At 45.1% G+C, this 20,897-nt stretch overlaps 1 protein-coding gene across 1 annotated transcript in view; it reads left to right on the forward strand.

The window, feature by feature from the left end:
- Nucleotides 1-20,897, forward strand: part of TMEM161A (transmembrane protein 161A) — a 49,998-nt gene that overhangs the window by 1,205 nt on the left and 27,896 nt on the right. Inside the window, exons 2-3 of the mRNA XM_082275603.1 lie at nt 7,313-7,416; nt 8,283-8,363. Coding sequence (XP_082131729.1) covers nt 7,313-7,416; nt 8,283-8,363 — 185 coding nt within the window. The remainder of the gene's footprint in view (nt 1-7,312; nt 7,417-8,282; nt 8,364-20,897) is intronic.

A 20,897-nucleotide genomic window follows, 5' to 3' on the forward strand; every position in this document is an offset into this window, starting at 1 on the left:
GGTCTCTGACCATCTCCTGTATCGCGCGCGCACGGTCTCTGACCATCTCCTATATCGCGTGGTATCTGACCATCTCCTGTATCGCGCGTGCGTGGTCTCTGACCATCTCCTGTATCGCGCGCGCACGGTCTCTGACCATCTCCTGTATCGCGCGCGCACGGTCTCTGACCATCTCCTGTATCGCGCGCAGTCTCTGACCATCTCCTGTATCGCGCGTGCGCGGTCTCTGACCATCTCCTGTATCGCGCGTGCGCGGTCTCTGACCATCTCCTATATCGCGCGGTCTCTGACCATCTCCTGTATCGCCCGCGCGCGGTCTCTGACCATCTCCTGTATCGCCCGCGCGCGATCTCTGACCATCTCCTGTATCGCCCGCGCGCGGTCTCTGACCATCTCCTGTATCGCGCGTGCGCGGTCTCTGACCATCTCCTGTATCACGCGCGCGGTCTCTGACCATCTCATGTATCGCGCGGTCTCTGACCATCTCCTGTATCGCCCGCGCGCGATCTCTGACCATCTCCTGTATCGCCCGCGCGCGGTCTCTGACCATCTCCTGTATCGCGCGCGGTCTCTGACCATCTCCTGTATCGCCCGCGCGGTCTCTGACCATCTCCTGTATCGCCCGCGCGGTCTCTGACCATCTCCTGTATCGCCCGCGCGGTCTCTGACCATCTCCTATATCGCGCGGTCTCTGACCATCTCCTGTATTGCGCGTGCGCGGTCTCTGACCATCTCCTGTATCGCGCGCGGTCTCTGACCATCTCCTGTATCGCGCGCGGTCTCTGACCATCTCCTGTATCGCGCGCGGTCTCTGACCATCTCCTGTATCGCGCGCGCGCGCGCGCGGTCTCTGGCCATCTCCTGTATCGCGCGCGCACGGTCTCTGACCATCTCCTGTATCGCGCGCGCACGGTCTCTGACCATCTCCTGTATCGCCCGCGCACGGTCTCTGACCATCTCCTGTATCGCGCGCGGTCTCTGACCATCTCCTGTATCGCCCGCGCGGTCTCTGACCATCTCCTGTATCGCGCGTGCGTGGTCTCTGACCATCTCCTGTATCGCACGGTCTCTGACCATCTCCTGTATTGCGCGCGCACGGTCTCTGACCATCTCCTGTATCGCGCGCGCACGGTCTCTGACCATCTCCTGTATCGCGCGCGGTCTCTGACCATCTCCTGTATCGCGCGCGCACGGTCTCTGACCATCTCCTATATCGCGTGGTATCTGACCATCTCCTGTATCGCGCGTGCGTGGTCTCTGACCATCTCCTGTATCGCGCGGTCTCTGACCATCTCCTGTATCGCGCGCGCATGGTCTCTGACCATCTCCTGTATCGCGCGCGCACGGTCTCTGACCATCTCCTGTATCGCGCGCAGTCTCTGACCATCTCCTGTATCGCGCGTGCGCGGTCTCTGACCATCTCCTGTATCGCGCGTGCGCGGTCTCTGACCATCTCCTATATCGCGCGGTCTCTGACCATCTCCTGTATCGCCCGCGCGCGGTCTCTGACCATCTCCTGTATCGCCCGCGCGCGATCTCTGACCATCTCCTGTATCGCCCGCGCGCGGTCTCTGACCATCTCCTGTATCGCGCGTGCGCGGTCTCTGACCATCTCCTGTATCACGCGCGCGGTCTCTGACCATCTCATGTATCGCGCGGTCTCTGACCATCTCCTGTATCGCCCGCGCGCGGTCTCTGACCATCTCCTGTATCGCGCGTGCGCGGTCTCTGACCATCTCCTGTATCGCGCGTGCGCGGTCTCTGACCATCTCCTGTATCGCGCGTGCGCGGTCTCTGACCATCTCCTGTATCACGCGCGCGGTCTCTGACCATCTCATGTATCGCGCGGTCTCTGACCATCTCCTGTATAGCGCGCGCGGTCTCTTACCATCTCCTGTATCGCCCGCGCGGTCTCTGACCATCTCCTGTATCGCGCGGTCTCTGACCATCTCCCGTATCGCGCGTGCGCGGTCTCTGACCATCTCCCGTATCGCGCGTGCGCGGTCTCTGACCATCTCCCGTATCGCGCGTGCGCGGTCTCTGACCATCTCCCGTATCGCGCGTGCGCGGTCTCTGACCATCTCCTGTATCGCCTGCGCGGTCTCTGACCATCTCCTGTATCGCCTGCGCGGTCTCTGACCATCTCCTGTATCGCGCGGTCTCTGACCATCTCCTGTATCGCGCGCGCGCGGTCTCTGACCATCTCCTGTATCGCCCGCGCGGTCTCTGACCATCTCCAGTATCGCACGGTCTCTGTCCATCTCCTGTATCGCGCGGTCTCTGACCATCTCCTGTATCGCGTGCACGCGCGGCCTCTGTCCATCTCCTGTATCGCGCGCGGCCTCTGTCCATCTCCTGTATCGCGCGCGGTCTCTGACCATCTCCTGTATCGCGCGCGGTCTCTGACCATCTCCTGCATGGCGCTCGCAGTCCTATGCCTATAGTCTTTTGACTATATCCTGTTGTGTGTCTGCTTTCTCTGTGACTATATAATCACTGAATTTTATGTGCATCCCTTTGGTGATCTTAAAGGTTGCACTTGGAGCTCACTATATCAAGAAAGTTGGCCACCATTGTAGTAGATGTTTTGTTGTAGGTTATGTTCTTAGTGCTTTGCATGGGGACAGAAATGGTCATCCACAGTTTGTAAAGTGCCACTGCTGCCTGTTTACAGCCTTGCAGGAACAAACATTGCAACAAAAATGTTACCTCTTATCACTCAAAAGGACTTGCTGAAATGTTTATTTTTTATTTTATTTTTTTTAGGGCTGGGTTCACACGTCTGGCTTGCAGTCTGGAATTCAGAAGGGTTTTGTTCACCGGTTCAGGTGCAAAGTTTTTGCTTAAATTGACACCTAAACCGGACCCAAAATGGCACAGGGCCCTTTTTAGAAATGGACTGCGGCCACCCTGGACATGAGCGAACCAGCTCCATGTGCTGTAACTAGTGATGAGGTCAGGTGTGCTCAGATCCTAGTCCAAACCCACCTGATCGAGCCCATCAGGGAGCTGTCACTGTACCGGGCCAGTCATCACACATATAAATGTATCTGGAACGCAGGGAATTCCTCAGCCGCTTATGATTGACTCAGTAGATTGACAGCTTCCTGGCTGGCTCATTCAGGTGGGTATGGGATAGGATCTGAACACACCTGACCTCATCACTAGCTGTAGCCTATAGCAACCAATTTGCTGTTATTGGAGCAGCACAAGATAAATGCTGCTTGGTATCTATAAGTTACTGCATTTATAGCAGACCCTAATGGGCCATACACACTATTAGATTATCTGAAGACTTTTGTCTGTAGACTTACCAAAACCATATAATATGAGGTCAAACCTAAACACTTTACATTTACCTTGCACTACATAGAAAAGGTAAATCTGAAGGAAAAAGTCTTCAGATAATCTGATAGTGTGTATGGCCCTTAAGTCTCCTAAAGCAGTGGTCCTCAACTCTGGTCCTCAGGGCCCACTAACAGGCCAGATTTAAGTATTACCTTGGGGAGATGCAGACTAGAATACTGCAATCACTGAGCAGCAAACGAGATCATCTGGGATGTAATTTAGTAATCTTGCAAACCTGGCCTGTTAGTGTGCCCTGAGGACCGGAGTTGAGGACCACTGTCCTAAAGTACTTGGGATTCTTTAAATCCACCCCTCCTCTACAATCATAAAAGCAGATCCTTTTTCTTTTTATTCTTTTGGGGTTTTTTTGGGCCCACCTGCCCCCTTCCTCCATTCTTGCCTAGGAAAAGAACGACTTGTACCCCGCTCCAGCAACTTTCTGGGATATCGATGTTAGATATCCCAGGAGGCATAAGCCTACAGAAAGCAGCTGAAGAAGGGTTGACTCTTTGACATGCCATTAAGGGCTGGCTAAATGTACCGGAAGAGATAGACCGCTCCTGAAGAAATCGGGAAGGAAGGTGGGACCTGATGTGCGACTGGGGATTACCTGATCACAGTAGAACAACACTAGATTCGCTGGGCAGTTGAGCTCAAGCCAAAAGACAAGATAAGAAGGTGTAAAGACAAAATGACCCAATAACCTAAAGGGGAAAGGAAGGAGGCTGATGATAACTGGCACTGAAAATATCTGGGTAAAAACAGATGAAAGTTTGCTCTCTGATGGCATCAGGCATACTTTTGGTTTAACTTTCTGGGCTTCTGTAGTCCTTTTCTGTCCACTGTATTTTTTACCTCTTACATGTAGTGAAATTTTGGATCAATGCTAATTTGATCTCTACTTCTTTCTTAAAGTGTAAGTCCATCCTAACACTAAAATCCCTGCATCATCTTCAGACCTCCACGATCTAACACTAACCTATCTAGCCCTGTAAAGAAGAAATCAGTATACATACCTTTTTTGATGCTGTTTCGATTCGGTCTCCAGCGGCGAAAGCTCTGCAGGGGACACAGCAGAGCTGAATGGGGAGTGACGTCACCAATAGACTTACTACGGGGCTTCCCTTGTCTGTTGTGTCCTCTTGCACCCGCCTCCACAGCGAAGCCGCGGCCTCCTCAGCGTGGGATCAGCTTCAAAAAAGGTAAGTATACTGATTTCTTCTTTACAAGGCTAGATAGGTTAGTGTTAGATCGTGAATGTCTGCAGATGCAGGGATTTTAGTGTTAAGATAGACTTCTACTTTAAGAGGGAGGGTGTTTGTTGCCTCCACAGCATCCTTGTTTGAACCTCCTTTGTCCCTCTCCCTCAGCACTGGGGTGACATTAGCTGACTGAGAGAAACTGAGGGAGAAGAGAAACATTGGAATAGTAGTCGGTACCAGTGTGCAAAAGTGTATTTTCTTTGGAAGAATAAATCACCTCTAATATTGGGACTCCTACACGTGGATGTTGCTGCATTATGTAAAACTATTAGAACCATTTTTTACATTTTAGAAAGGGGTGCCTCAAGACCGTCCATAATTTTAGAGTGCCTTAAGATTGTCAATAATTTTAAAGGGTGCCTCCACTGAAAAAAAGATTGAGAACACTGTTCTAGAGAGCACCTAGAAGTGTTAATCGTGTCCAATCAGAACCCAGTAAATGTACCTTTTTTTTTTTTCCCTGGAATTCCTCCTGAAAATAGCAGTGTACTTCCTGGTATGTAAGGGTACCTAGGCACTCCTGTGCCCACAGCCTCATAGCCATATATCTGCATAGAGCTATCTAAGGCACGCTGTGTCTGACTGCTAGTTTCAGGAGGTTTGGAGCAAGATTTGGTAATACCACAATTGTGCTTCCCAATGTTCTCCTTTGACAAGAAAAAGCAAAGTCCTGCCTCTATCAAGATGGCTGCATCCATACAGACCCAAAACCATGCTTGATAAGGCAGTAACTTGGAAAGGCCAGCTGTAGGGAGACGACAGAAAATACTGGTGCCTTTACCTTACCTTTTGTCTACCTTCTTTTGGGCAGAGCTCCAATCGTTCAGTTTCTAAAAATACTTCCTTCCTAACATGTATTGCTTTAACGTATTTTAGGCTTAGTTCACACTTGTACAAGCGCCAAAACAAGCGCACAGTTTTAAGTGTGTTCCCATACAACGCTCTTAGGGCAGACCATTCAGGCAGTGTGCTGCCCTATGCGTGAGAAACGCAGAAAAGAAGTCCCTAACCTTTTTCGAAAATTGTCTAAAATATAATTTTCTAAAATATATTACACACACCATCCACAGAATTATTTATATACACAGCTTTGCTCATAAGTTTACATACCCTGGCAGAATGTATGATTTCTTGGCCATTTTTCAGAGAATATGAATGATAAAACAAAAACTTTTATTTCACTCATGGTTAAATCATAATGACAATAGAAACTACCCAAATGACCCTGATCAAAAGTTTTTATAAGCCTCCAGTTCCTGTAAATTCTTGGGCTGTCTTGCATGAACTGCACATTTGAGATCTCCCCAGAGTGGCTTGATGATATTGAGGTCAGGAGACTGAGATGGCCACTCCGGGACCTTCACTTTTTTCTGCTGTAGCCAATGACAGGTCAACTTGGCCTTGTGTTTAGGATCATTGTCATGTTGGAATGTCCAAGTACGTCCCATGCGCAGCTTCTGTGCTGATGAATGCAATTTTCCTCCAGCATTTTTTTGATAACATACTGCATTCATCTTGTCATCAATTCTGACCAAATTTCCTGTGCCTTTTGTAGCTCACACATCCCCAAAACATCAGCAATCCACCTCCGTGTTTCACAGTAGGAATGGTGTACCTATCATCATAGGCCTTGTTGACTCCTCTCCAAATGTAGCATTTAGGGTTGTGGCCAAAAAGCTCTGTTTTGGTCTCATCATTCCAAATGACTTTGTGCCAGAAAGTTTGAGACTTGTCATTGTGCTGTTTGGTGTATTGTAAGTGGGTTACTTTGACATTTGCGTATTAATGGCTTTCTTTTGGCGACTCGACCATGCAGCCCATCTTTCCTCAAGTGCCTCCTTATTGTGCATCGTGATACAGCGACACCACATGTTTTCAGAGAGTTCTGTATTTCCCCTGAAGTTATTTGTGAGTTTTTCTTTGCATCCCGAACAATTTTCCTGGCATTTGTGGCTGAAATTTTAGATGGTCTACCTGACTGTGGTTTGGTTTCAGCAGAACCCCTCATTTTCCACTTCTTGATTAGAGTTTGAACACTGCTGATTGGCATTCTCAATTCCTTGGATATCTTTTTATATCCCTTTCCTGTTTTATACAGTTCATCTACCTTTTCCCGCAGATTCTTTGACAATTCTTTTGCTTTCCCCATGACTCAGAATCCAGAAACGTCAGTGCAGCACTGGATGAAAGATGCAAGGGTCTGGCAGGAGTCCAGAAACTCATTGACCTTTTATACACACACCAATTACATGCAAACAGATCACAGGTGAGGATGGTTACCTTCAATAGCCATTCAAACCCCTGTGTGTCAACTTCTGTGCATGTTATCAGGCCAAAATCACCAGGGTATGTAAACTTTTGATCAGGGTCATTTGGATAGTTTCTGTTGTCATTCTGATTTAAAAAGAGTAAACACAGTTGATTGATAATAAATGGCTTCAGCCAAACACTAACCATGAGTGAAAGAAAAGTTTTTGTGTTATCATTCATATTCTCTGAAAAATGGCCAAGAAATCATAAATTCTGCCAGGGTATGTAAACGTATGAGCACTTTTGCCAATAAAAACTATCTGATTTAAAAAACAAAAACGTATGAGCACGTGTGCGTGTGTATGTATATATGCTGTACTAATAGTACTTCTTTGTATAACCAGAGGCTATTCATTGATTATTCTGCAATTCCATTTAATCTTTCTCTGTAGGCTGTGATGGGAATACAGATGGTGGTCACTTTATTGGTGGCCAGTATCATGCAGAGAGTGTCCCCCCACTACTCCTTTGCACGATGGATTCTCTGTAATGGAAGGTGAGTTTACTTTTCTGCAGATTTTAACGTTTTTTTTGTTTGTTTGTTTTTTTTTTTTTTTGATCTTCCTTTTCCAGTTTCTGTAACGTAAGGCCTCTTTCATCACACGGCCGCTCCAGTTTTTTTCTTCTGCTGCAGCATTTTTATTTTTTTTTTCCACGGACACGGATGACACTTGTGTCATCCGCTCCCTATGTCCGCATATCATCCCATCTGTTTGCGGATGATATACGGACATAATGTTAGTCTATGGGATTGCGGATGTCAGTGGATGACACCGCTGACATCCGATTTTGCATCCGTTTCGTTTTTTAAACGGAAGAAAAGTAGGGCTCTGTTCCATTCCAAAAAATGGAACAGAACTGAAAGGACGCAAATCGGATGTCAGCGGATGGTCATCCGCTGACATCCGCAGTCCCATAGACCTATATTATGTCCGTATATCACCTGCAAACGGATGGGATGATATGCGGACATACAGAGCGGCCGTGTGAAAGAGGCCTAAGAGGTACTATGTATTGTAATAGGTTTGTAATAATGATGCTGGGAACACTGATTTTTGTTTCACCAAAATAGTGCAAGATTTGCATAAAAATACCCAAAACCTATTTTCCAGTAGTAGATTTTAGGGATTTTGCCTGTTATCCCTTTAGGAATGTCATACGAGACTATTTTTAACTTTTACTGTAATATTGTCCACATCCCCTTTAAAATACTTCAGTATCTGCAATGTCTGCTAAAGCTTCTCTCAAGCATTATAGTACGGTAGTATTGGTTTACTAATTTTGGCACAGAGACTGTGTTACCATACTGTATAGTTCTTTAATACTGTCCTCCTAATGGTTTTCTTGTTTTAATTTAAATAGCTTGTTTCGTTTCAAACACCCCACTGAAGATGAACTGCGAGCACTTGCTGGAAAGCAGAAACCCAAAGCCAAGAGAGAAAGGTGAGACTATCTAACATGTTTTTGAAGAGAGAACCGCTTTTATGTGTAAAGTAGAGCTGCAACTAACAATCATTTTCATAATTGATTTGTTTGCCGAATATTGTTTCGATTAATCTGATAATAACCTTAAAAAAAGTGTGGTGTATAATTTAGTTAAGATGTAAAGTTAAAAAAAAAAAAAAAGCAATTTATTCTTAACCACTTAAGCCCCAGCCCTATTTCGGACACTTTTTGTTTACAAGTTTAAATCAGTATTTTTTCCTAGAAAACTACTTAGAACCCCCAAACATTATATATATTTTTTTAGCAAAGACTCTGGAGAATAAAATGTCGGTCATTGTAATATTTTTTATCACGCGGTATTTGCGCAGCGGTCTTTAAAGCGCCATTTTTTTGGAAAATTTTTGAAAAATCACATTTCACTAATTTTAAAAAATACTAAACAGTAAAGTTAGCCCATTTTTTTTGTATATTGTGAAAGAACATGTCACGCCGAGTAAATAGATACCCAACATGTTACGGTTTAAAATTGCGCCCCCCCGTGGGATCGCGACAAACTACTGTCAATAGAGATCTCAATCTGCGACGCTTTAAATTTATTTAACGGTTACCAGTTTTGAGTTAGAGTGTAGCTCTTTTTTTTAAATTATTGCTCACGCTCTGGCGATCGCGGCGATACCTCACATGTGTGGTTTGAACAGCGATTTCATTTGCGGCTCGACTTCCGTATACGTTTTTTTGTGCGCGAGCTAACGGTGACGGGGGCGGCTAAATTTTTTTTTTTTTTTTTCCATTTATTTTATTTATTTTTTTAACTTTATTAAAGTTTAAAAAAAAAAAAAAAATCTGATCACTTTTATTGCTGTCACAAGCAATGTAAACATCCCTTGTGACACCAATATGTAGTGACAGGTACACTTTATGGAGGGATCGAGGGTCTAAAAGACCCTCGACCCCTCCACTACACTTCCCTGTATGCAAAACGCCGAAAACGGCATTTTTGCATACAGCCGTTTTTCAAATTTGCCGCCTTTTGCAGCACAGTAACCCGGAAGTGACGTCATGGACGCCGCCTCCGGGTTACGTCATCGGAGACCCGATCGATGCCGTTTCCGGCATTCATCGGGACTCCATCCAGCCGGCGGACGTGCCGGCTGGGTGCTCGGGGCTCCCGGTGGAACGGGAGCCCCGGGCAAAGCCACGGAAGGCAGCGGGAGGGGGGGGACGTCCCCTCCCGACCCCCCGGGTACCGATCGAGCGGCTCCCGAGCCGCATCGGTCGGTACCAACGGAAAGCCAACCGTCGGCTCTAAACCACGGTACCGGGATGGTGCCTCTAGCTAGAGGCATCATCCCGGTACACTACCGCAAAGTTTACCGACGTAGACCTACGTTAGTATGCGGTAAGTGGTTAAATATCTATATGCAGTGGTAAATATAAATACCCAGCTATATGGTTAGGCTGGCCATACATGTTCAATCTTCTTGTACAATCTTCCTTTAGATTTACCTTTTTCTGACACTTGTAGTTAAATTCAGTATTTTTTGCTAGAAAACTACTTAGAACCCCAAAACATTAAAAATGTATTTTTTTCTTTTAGCAGAGACCCTGGAGAATAAAATGGAGATTTTGCAATACTTTGTCACACTGTATTTGCGCAGCAGTCTTACAAACGCAATTTTTTTTTGGAAAAAAAATACACTTTTTTTTTTTTTTATTAAATTAAAAATAAGAAAACAGTAAAGTTAGAAAAATTGATTCCTAACACGTGGAATGACGACAAACATTGGTACTTCAAAATCTCTATAGGTGACGCTTTAAAAATTTCTACAGGTTATCAGTTCTCACATTTACACTTTAAAAGCAATAAAAATAAATAAATAAATTTGGCCCTTTTAAGGCCGTTTGGCGGAAGTGGCGCTTGACGTCGCTCCGGTCCTCCAAAGGGAAAAAGTCGAGTGGGGGCCCATCTTGCCCTCACTCCCCTTCCTGCCTAGCAACACGTGATCGGATCATTTTCCCTGCTAAGGACGGCTTCGGTAAGTGGGGAAAACCACCGGGGTGGGGCACCTCTCACGCCGCCCCAAAAAAGTGATCCCGTGGCGAATCCACCGCCGGGATCACTTTTATGATAAAGCGGACTGCCCTCTGTGTTAAAAAAAAAATACCAGGGTTTTGTGCTGCCATAACCCCGGTATTTAACGTCAAAGTAGTGATGTAAATACACAGTGGGCAGTCCGGAAGTGGTTTTTAAACTATGTAGTACAAGGGCCTGCCTAACTGGATACAATTGAAAGTTGTTTAGTTTGTTTGACCTCATTACAGTATATAACCGAGCATAAGCCGACCCGAATATAAGCCAAGGCACCTAATTTTACCGCAAAAAGGGGGAAAACTTATTGACTCGAGTATAAGCCTAGGGTGGGAAATGCAGCAGCTACTGTACCCAACTGGACCACCACGAGACCCAAAACAGGGGCTGCGGGCATGGTGCAAGGGCTGCAGACTTGGTACAGGAGATGCAGGTCTGTGGGCATGGTACAGGAGATGCAGGGCCGTGGGCATAGTACAGGAGAATCTCCTGTAACATGCTTGCAGCACTGCATCTCCTGAGGAGATGCAGGGGCTGCGGAGGAGTCTCACTTACCTTTCGGTGAGGTGCCTTACATTTAAAAATAGCGCTGCCTAGCGCCAAAACTTCACGGCGCATGCGCCGTCTGCCCGGGAATAGCCTAACGTGTATGGGCTTTCCCGAGCGGCGGCGGTGCATGCGCACTGCATCGGAGAAAGGTAAGTGGGGACCCTGACTCAAGTATAAGCCGAGGAGGGCTTTTTCAGCATAAAACAAAACGTGCTGAAAAGGTTGGCTTATACTAGAGTATATACGGTATGTGGTTTTTGGTAAATCTAAAGGAAAATTGTACAAGAATATTGAACATGTATGGCCAGCCTTAGGGAGCTAAATCTCTAATCCACTCTGAGAATAACCGACAGATGAGATATACTGTATATACTATTAGAGGTTGAATCTGGTAAATATCATCAGACTCAGATCAAATTTTTTATTTAAAGAAAAAAAAAATATATTAAAGACCTTTTTTTTTTGCCTATTTTCAGACAGAACTGTAATATATTATGTATGACCGACTCCCTTGTCATAGGCAGGTGGCTTAATAAAAGCTCCCTGCACCTGCTGTCACTTATGCTGGCCATGCAAAAACAATGTCTTCATTCAAAAAAATGTTCCATTTTAAGAACGTTCCTTTTGATTTTTCTAAATGTTAGTGGGGTCAAATCGATGTTCGTTTTCGACCACAGTGACGGGAAAATTCTAAGGAGCAGAATAGAAAACTTTTTTCAGAATTTTCAGACAGTTTATGGTTTTTCTTGTTTATTTGGTTTTCGTTTAGAAATTAAAACTGAATGGTAAAACCAAGTGAAATTTTCAAACAACTTTTTTTTTCATTCAGCGAATGTACAAAAATTTTTGGTATGAATATTCTCATCTGAAAATCGATACATGTATGGCCAGCATAAGGCTCAGCTCACACCTATGCTGTTTGATCTGTTTTTGCTGTGTGTTTTGCGCATGTGATTTTGCTGCGATTTGCATTTTGCATTTTACATACTTTTTTTTTTTGGCCAGTTTGTTGTTGGGCAGAATAAAAAACACAAATTGCGGCAAAAACGCACTTCTTGCTTCTCTGCAGCTTCTCCATTAAAGTCTTTTGAATCAGAAAAGCAAAAAAAGCACTGTTTTGCGTTGAAAAAAGTCCTTAACCCTTTCCAAATACGCAGTGGCTGAAGAAAAGCATAGATGTGAACGTATCCCACAGGAAACCATGTTAAATGAACTGTAGTGCGTTTTTGCAAAAAGTACCAAAAAAACGCATAGGCCAGGCCAGGCCTAAGACGTTTAGTGGCAGCAGCATGCTTTTTTTATTTTTTCCATGGATATGATCATTTTAAATATAATGCACAATCCTGATAAAAATTTACTTTAAATGTAATTGTAATGCCTTATATTCCCTCCAGTCTATCAGCCTTCACCTTCTCTGGGTTCAGATACTGATCTTCCCTGCTCAGAGTCTTTAAAGTGATGTGTGTTTTTTTTTTTTTCTCTCTTTCATCAACAGACGCAGCTCCATAACTTCATTACCATTAGGTTAAGCTCCTCCAATCAGGAATAGGCACTAGGCAAAAAAAAAACTTTACCACACCCATGGGGCTGTCCCTGTAGGCATAACCCCACACACTGCTTCAGATTGCAGTTTTGTTTGCCTAGTTTAGAATAGGACCTAACTCCCTGCTGGGACTTCGGTCTTAGCTGTAAATATGAAATCTTTATTATTTGTGATTTTTATTTTCACTAGTTAGTTCCTGGAGAACTACAAGCATCAGCCGACTGTGGTTTCGGACTGGATAATCTAGATTCTTAAGGTCTCCCAGCCTGGCCAGCAAGCGTGAGCAGGTTATAGTCCAGAACTAGGCCTCGCCCCGACAGTGCCCCGTCGGATGGGGACAAGCCTGCGAGTGAACCATCTCGTGGGGAAGCGATAGACCTGGAAAGCCCTGAGTTGCTGCATACCCCCTGGCTGACAGCATCCCCATCCAGGGTAGGAGGTGACCTATTTCAGGGTGGTGCCCACCTGGTATTGTGGTATGGTAAGTAATTGTCCCCCAAAAACCTCTAGCGGTGTCAGGGCAGACGTGGGCCCTATCCTTGGAATGGTCAGACCCTCGGGGCTCCCCTCGGTTCCCCTGGCCTCTCGGGAGGACTAGGCACAAATCCCTCAGTTTTTTTCCCCTACCCCGTGCTGGTTCCTACCTTGGGGGACGGTAATATTGTGGCCACTGTGGTGCCTTTTTGATGGGGGTGGTTGGTCCTGGTGGGGTCCTTTTCTGGGGACCCTCTGATGCCTAATGTTCAGGGACCCCTTTTGGGATTCCTGGAGACCGCATGGCGCGCCGTGGGGGGCGTCATTTTGCTGTGGATCAATGTGTTCTTTTTCCCATTGTATTACATGGGCAGACATTTTCTGTTAGTTCCCCATAGGACTGCATGGGACGGCCATTTTCCTGTGGTCCACGATCCCTGGACAGGCAAGTGGCATGGCACTTTAATTCTAGCAAAGACACAGGCTGTTGTTTCCTTTTCCTGTGCAGATTAGTTTCACTTTCATTTTTCTAAGAAGCCATGGTCAGGGAAAAAAAAATCAAAGGCCAGTCTGTCCAGATCTGCAGACAAATCTTCATCTGCATTAAGAGACACCCTCACCTGTTTCTGGAGTGGGAGGACGTATTCACTTCTTTCCGGAACTATGGACCTCCTTAATTCAGGATTCAAGGAGTGATTGTGTCGGTGACCTCTCAGTAACACTTTCAAGGGTTTTATTCAAACCTGTTCCCCGTGCCCCGAAAAGGAGGGCAAGGTGCGTTCCATCCTGGACCTCAAGGCTCTGAACTGCTTTGTGCGGGTACAGAAGTTTTGGATGGAATCCATCCTCTCAGTAGTGGCGTCACTACACCAGGGAGATTTTTTGGCCTCAATAGATATCAAGGAAGCATATCTACACATCCTTATCTACGCTGGACTTCAGCGGTTTCTTGGCTTTGCAGTAGCAGAAGAGCATTATCAATTTGTGGCGTTACCCTTTGGTCACCCCATTTTCACCCCGTTTTTACCAAGGTACTAGCCCCAGTGTTGGCATTGCTGCGCCAACGGGGGATTGCAGTACTGGGGTACTTAGACGATCTCCTATTGAGAGCGGACTCTCTTTTAGCCCTGATGGGTGACCTAATGATCACTGTCCAAACCCTGCAGGAGTTTGGGTGTACCATCAATTTCAAGAAATCCGCCCTGATACATTCCTTTTCGAGACTGGATTATCTGGGCCTGACTCTGTCTTGGCGAGGGTCTTTCTTCCCCTGGACAAGCTGCAAAATTGCAGGAGGCGATTCTGTTGCTGTTGGAAACCGATCTACCATCTCTGAGATCCTGCATGCGGGTATTGGGTCTGATGGTATCAATGTTCAAGGCCGTTCCCTTGGCTCAGTTCCATACAAGACCTTTGCGAAAGGAGATTCTTGTCAATTGGAACAAGGATCCAAGGTCCTTGAGCACTGTGATTCGGTTGAGCCACACACAGTCTGCTCTGTTGTGGTGGCTTCAGTCACCAGCACTATGCCAGGGCAAGTCCTTTCCTCCCGTTGTTTTGGATGGTGGTAACCATGGATGTCAGGCTGGGGTGGGGTGCTAGGGAAGCTCTGTGCCCAAGGAACCTGGACAGCAGAGAAGTCCAAACCGTCAATAAATGTTTTGGAGCTCAGAGCGATAAAGCTTTGTCTGTGACAATGAACGACTCGTTTGCAAGATTGTCCGGTTCAGATACATCAATCACCAGTGGGACACCAAGTGTCTTGGTGGCTGAGATTCTGGCCTGGACGGAACAGTTTGTTCCAGCTCTTTCTGCGGTGCACATCCCAGGTGTGGAAAACTGGCAAGCGGATTACCTGAGTCGTCAGGTGTTGGACCAAGGGGAGTGGTTCCTACATCCGGAGGTGTTTCATCTTCTGTGTGTTCGGTGAGGGGCGGCTGAGGTCCATCTGTTTGCTTCTCGTCTCAACAAGAAGGTGCAGAGGTTTGTAGCCAGGTCAAGAGACCCTCTGGCCGACACCACGGACGCACCGTTGGCTCCTTGGGGGGTCAGTATCGGCTGGTTTATGCCTTCCCTCCGTTAATACTTCTGCTAAGGCTTCTACGCAGGGTAGAGGTGGAAAGAATTCCAGTCATTCTGGTGGCCCCAGACGGGCCTCGCCGTTCCTGGTACGCATACTTGGTAAGGTTGGTCGCCAATGCTCCTTGGAGACTTTCTCTCAGGGAAGATCTGCTGTCTCAAAACCTGATGAGAGAGAGACTCTTCCCCTCTTTTGAGAACATTGGGGAGATTTCTCTGCTTTCGTTGTCTCAGAAGGTTGCCTTTTTTGATGGCTATCACTTCTGCTTGCAGAGTATCTGAAATGGTGGAATTGTCCTGCCGTTCACCTTATCTGCTGGTTCCTAAGGTGGTTTCTGATTTTCATTTGAATGAAGACATTGTGTTGCCTTCACTCTGTCCCAAGCCTAAGCATTCAAAGGACATTGAAGGAGTGGTTCAGGCTTATTCACTGAAGGGTCAGGTTCCTCTTCTCCCTGTGAAGGGGTATTCTACTAGGGCGCTGAGTGCCTCTTGGGCTTTTCACCATAAGGCATCTGTGAGACAGGTTTGCAAGGTGGCAACTTGGTTGTCCGTGCATACTTTTACAAAGTTCTACAATGTAGATGTGTTGGCATCTTCGGCTGCCTCTTTTTGGCTGCAAGGTTTTGCAGGCTGCTGTTTAATGAGAATATTTTTTGTTCTCTTTGAGGGTGTATGTTTTTCCTGATTGAGCTCTGTTTTTTCCTGGTTGTGCTCCTTTTTACCTGGTTGGCTTTTTTAGACTTTGGGGAATTACGTTCTTTTGAGTTGTTCTCCCATCCCTCATGACAATACTGCTTTGAGACATCCCAATAATAATGAAGATGTGGAGCTGCGTCTGTTGATAAACGATAGAGAAAACTGGATTTTTTGAAGAACTTACCGTAAAATCCTTTTCTCTTAAGTTCATCGACAGACGCAGCACCCGCCCCTCTACTACCTTTTGTCTTCTAAACACTGCTTGCAACGAAAAATGCAATCTGAAGCAGAGTGTGTGGGGTTATGCCTGCAGGGACAGCCCCCATGGGCGTGGTAAAGTGTTTTTTCTTTTTTTTTTCCTGCCTAGTGCCTATTCCTGATTTGAGGAGCATAGCCCAATGGTTGTTATGGAGCTGCATCTGTCGATGAATGAACTTCAGAGAAAATTATTTTACGGTTCATACAAAAATCCATTTTTTTTTTTTTTTTTTAACAACAAACATGTTATACTTACCTGCTCTGTAATGGTTTTGCAATGAGCAGCCCTGATTCTCCTCTTCTGGGGTCTCCCACCGACGCTTCTGCCTTCAGAGTGCCCCAATAGCAAGCTGAAAAGTATAGTATAGAGTGCCCCTATAGCAAAGTAAAAACAACTTCTGCCTTTAGAACCACTCACTTCCTGCCCAGGACTACATATCCCATGAGGCATTGTTGTTCTCACACATTTACATTCACAAGTTCCCAGGCACTTACTGACCTGCCCTGATATGCTGAGGCAGCCTCCAGTGTTCTCCTCTTGTTCAGAGTATGTCTTACATATTAACAGTATTTGAATCTTTGTACCCAAAAAGGAGAGACTGGATGTACAGTATCTCACAAAAGTGAGTACACCCCTCACATTTTGTAAATATTTTATTTTATCTTTTTATGTAACACTGAAGACATGACACTTTGCTACAATGTAAAGTAGTGAGTGTATAACTGCTTGTATAACAGTGTAAATATGCTGTTCCCTCAAAATATCTCAACACACAGCCATTATGTCCAAACTGCTGGCCACAAAAGTGAGTACACCCCTAAGTGAAAATGTCCAAATTGGGCCCAATTAGCAATTTTCCCTCCCCGATGTCATGTGACTCGTTACATTTTACAAGGTGTTGCATGTGTTACAAGGTCTCAGGTGTGAATGAGGAGCAGGATCTCTGAGGATCTGAAAAAAAGAATTGTTGCTCTACATAAAGATGGCCTAGGCCAGTGATGGCGAACCTTGGCACCCCAGATGTTTTGGAACTACATTTTTTCATGATGCTCATGCACTTGGCAGTGTTGAGCATTATGGGAAATGTAGTTCCAAAACATCTGGGATGACAAGGTTCACCATCACTAGCCTAGGCTATAAGAAGTTTGCCAAGATGCTGAAACTGAGCTGCAGCATGGTGGCCAAGAACATACATCGGTTTAACAGGACAGGTTCCACTCAGAACAGGCCTCGCCATGGTCGACCAAAGAAGTTGAATGCACATGCTCAGCGTCATATCTAGAGATTGTCTTTAGGGAATAGATGTATGAGTGCTGCCAGAATTGCTGCAGAGGTTGATGGGGTGGGTGGTCAGCCTGTCAGTGTTTAGACCATACGCCGCACACTGCATCAAATTAGTCTGCATGGCTGTCGTCCCATAAGGAAGCCTCTTCTAAAGATGATGCACAAGAAACCCCACAAACAGTTTGCTAAAGACAAGCAGACTAAGGACATGGATTGCTGGAACCATGTCCTGTGGTCTGATGAGACCAAGATAAACTTATTTGGTTCAGATGGTGTCAAGCATGTGTAGCAGGAACCAGGTGAGCTGTATAAAGATAAGTGTGTCTTGCCTACAGTCAAGCATTGTAGTGGGAGTGCCATGGTCTGCGGCTGCATGAGTGCTGCCGGCTTTGGGGAGCTACAGTTTGAGGGAACCATGAATGCCAACATGTACTGTGACATACTGAATGATCCCCCCTCCCACGGAGACTGGGCCGCAGGGAGGTATTTCAATATAGCGACCCCAAACACACCTCCAATCTGACCACTGCCTTGCTAAAGAAGCTGAGGGTAAAGGTGATGGACTGGCCAAGCATGTCTCCAGATCAAAACACTATTGAACATCTGTGGGGCATCCTCAAATGGAAGGTGGAGGAGCGCAAGGTCTCTAACATCCACCAGCTCCGTGGTGTCATCATGGAGGAGTGGAAGAGAACTCCAATGGCAACCTGTGAAGCTCTGGTGAGCTCCATGCCCAAGAGGGTTAAGGCAGTGTTGGAAAATAATGGTGGCCACGCACAATATTGACACTTTGGACCCAATTTGGACATTTTCACTCAGGGGTGTACTCACTTTTGTTGCCAGCGGTTTAGACATTAATGGCTGTGTGTTGAGTTATTTTGAGGGAACAGCAAATTTACACTGTTATACAAGCTGTACACGCACTACTTTACATTGTAGCAAAGTGTAATTTCTTCAGTGTTGTCACATGAAAAGATATAAAAATATTTACAAAAATGTGAGAGGTGTACTCACTTTTGTGAGATCCTGTACATGCCCACTGCATAACCGGTTCAAAGGCCCAACAATTTCCAAAACCTAAAAGCACACTCAAAAAATGAAAATGGCACCAGGTAACCTTGTAGAATGGTCTGAGCTCTGTCATTTAAACAATGTTGACCATATAGGGGTTCATTAACGGCTACAGGGATTATGGGGCAAAAACATTCAAATGTTATTGTAGGTTAAAAATTTACAGTACGTGACAGCAGACCTAAAAGGTAACTCTAATCGTTTTTTGGTCAGTTCTATCTATGTTTGCAAATGTATAATCCATTTTGATTTTCTGTATATAAATTTACAAATTAAACATGTAGTACAGGGCATTTTCGTGATGTAACATTTCCAGAACCTGCTGGGCTCCAATAGGAAAGGAAAGAACTGCCTCTGCACTGGTGTACTGCTCAATCCAGATGAGTTCATCTCTGATAGCAGAGAGGGATGGTGTGTACCTCCTCAGAGTCATTTCAGCTATGTATGTAATCCAATATACTGTTGTTAGACCTTTTTAAAGTACAGACCAAGCTGACTTTTTAAAGCATAGTAGTAAATGAGCTTTCCAAAACCCTGATGTACTAGCCTGCAACCTTGAGCATATGGTTCAGCTTTGTCTGAAAGACAGCGCTATCCAGAAACAAAGTTAGGAAAAACTTGGCAATCAAAGGATAAGCTTCCCACTGAGTACCTGATGAGGTGAGACTGCTGATACTTTATCGCTAATCTCAAAAAACTAAGTCCCCTTCCAAAACTGATTGCACAAAACCCAAGATATTTAAGACTGCTAATGCAAAGCATGAACTTGTTGTGAGCTGCCAAGTCTGCATATTTATTCAAAATTCTGAGCAGCAAATTTCGCATATTTAGCCCAAATTCTAAATTAAATTGAGATAGTTCACATGTTTCTGGATATTAAGAGTCCCAATTGCCCCCTGGGAGCAGCCAAGCTTGCTTAATATTTTTTTTCTCTCAACTTCAGTCGATGGTTTGGCAAGGGTCTTTGAAGTAACCATTGGGAGAGCAGATTTGGACTGGATGGTAATTCCAACTCTCTGTATTCTTGAATTGGTGAGAGAATGTACCCTAAAGACTAGTTTTATTGGCAAGGACAGAAAAAAACAATAGGAACTTGCCTAGGAGTTATACATTTTATAGATACAGTGGTGATCAAAAGTTTGGGCACCCCAGGTAAAAATTTGTATTAATGTGCATAAAGAAGCCAAGGCAAGATGGAAAAATCTCCAAAAGGCATCAAATTACAGATTAGACATTCTTATAATATGTCAAAAAAAGTTAGATTTTATTTCCATCATTGACACTTTCAAAATTACAGAAAACCCAAAAATGGCGTCTGCAAAAGTTTGGGCACCCTGCAGGATTTTTAGCATGCACTGCCCCCTTTGCAAGGCTGAGACCTGCCATTGTCATAGTTTGTTCTCAATCATCATCTGGGAAGACCAGGTGATGTCAATCTCAAAGGTTTTAAATGCCCAGACTCATCTGACCTTGCCCCAACAATCAGCACCATGGGATCTTCTAAGCAGTTGTCTAGAAAACTGAAACTGAAAATAGTTGACACTTACAAAGCTGGAGAAGGCTATAAGAAGATAGCAAAGCGTTTTCTGATGTCAATATTCTCTGTTCGGAATGTAATTAAGAAATGGCAGTCATCAGGAACAGTGGAAGTTAAAGCAAGATCTGGAAGACCAAGTAAAATATCAGACAGAACAGCTTGCAGGATTGTGAGAAAAACAATTCAAAACCCACGTTTGACTGCACGATCCCTCCAGAAAGATCTGGCAGACACTGGAGTTGTGGTACACTATTCCACTATAAAGAGATACTTGTACAAATATGGTCTTCATGGAAGAGTCATCAGAAGAAAACCTCTTCTACGTCCTCACCACAAAAATCAGCGCTTGAACTTTGCAAATAAACATATAGACAAGCCTGATGCATTTTGGAAACAAGTTCTGTGGACCGATGAGGTTAAAATTGAACTTTTTGGCCGGAATGAGCAAAGGTACGTTTGGAAAAGAAGGGGCACAGAATTTAATGAAAAGAACCTCTGTCCAACTGTTAAGCATGGGGGTGGATCAATCATGCTTTGGGGTTGTATTGTAGCCAGTGGCACAGGGAACATCTCACGAGTAGAAGGAAAAATGGATTCAATAAAATTTTAGTAAATTTTGGATGGTAACTTGATGCCATCTGTGAAAAAGCTGAAGTTAAAGAGAGGATGGCTTTTACAAATGGATAATGATCCTAAACACACCTCGAAATCCACAGGGGATTACATCAAGAGGCGTAAACTGAAGGTTTTGCCATGGCCTTCACAATCTCCTGACCTCAACCTAATTGGAAATCTATGGATAGACCTTAAAAGAGCAGTGCGTGACAGACAGCCCAGAAATCTCAAAGAACTGGAAGACTTTTGTAAGGAAGAATGGGCAAAGATACCTCAAACAAGGATTGAAAGACTCTTGGCTGGCTACAAAAAACATTTACAAGCTGTGATAC

Source organism: Pelophylax lessonae, assembly GCF_965119305.1.
Source record: "Pelophylax lessonae genome assembly, chromosome: 1".
Lineage (NCBI taxonomy): Eukaryota > Metazoa > Chordata > Amphibia > Anura > Ranidae > Pelophylax > Pelophylax lessonae.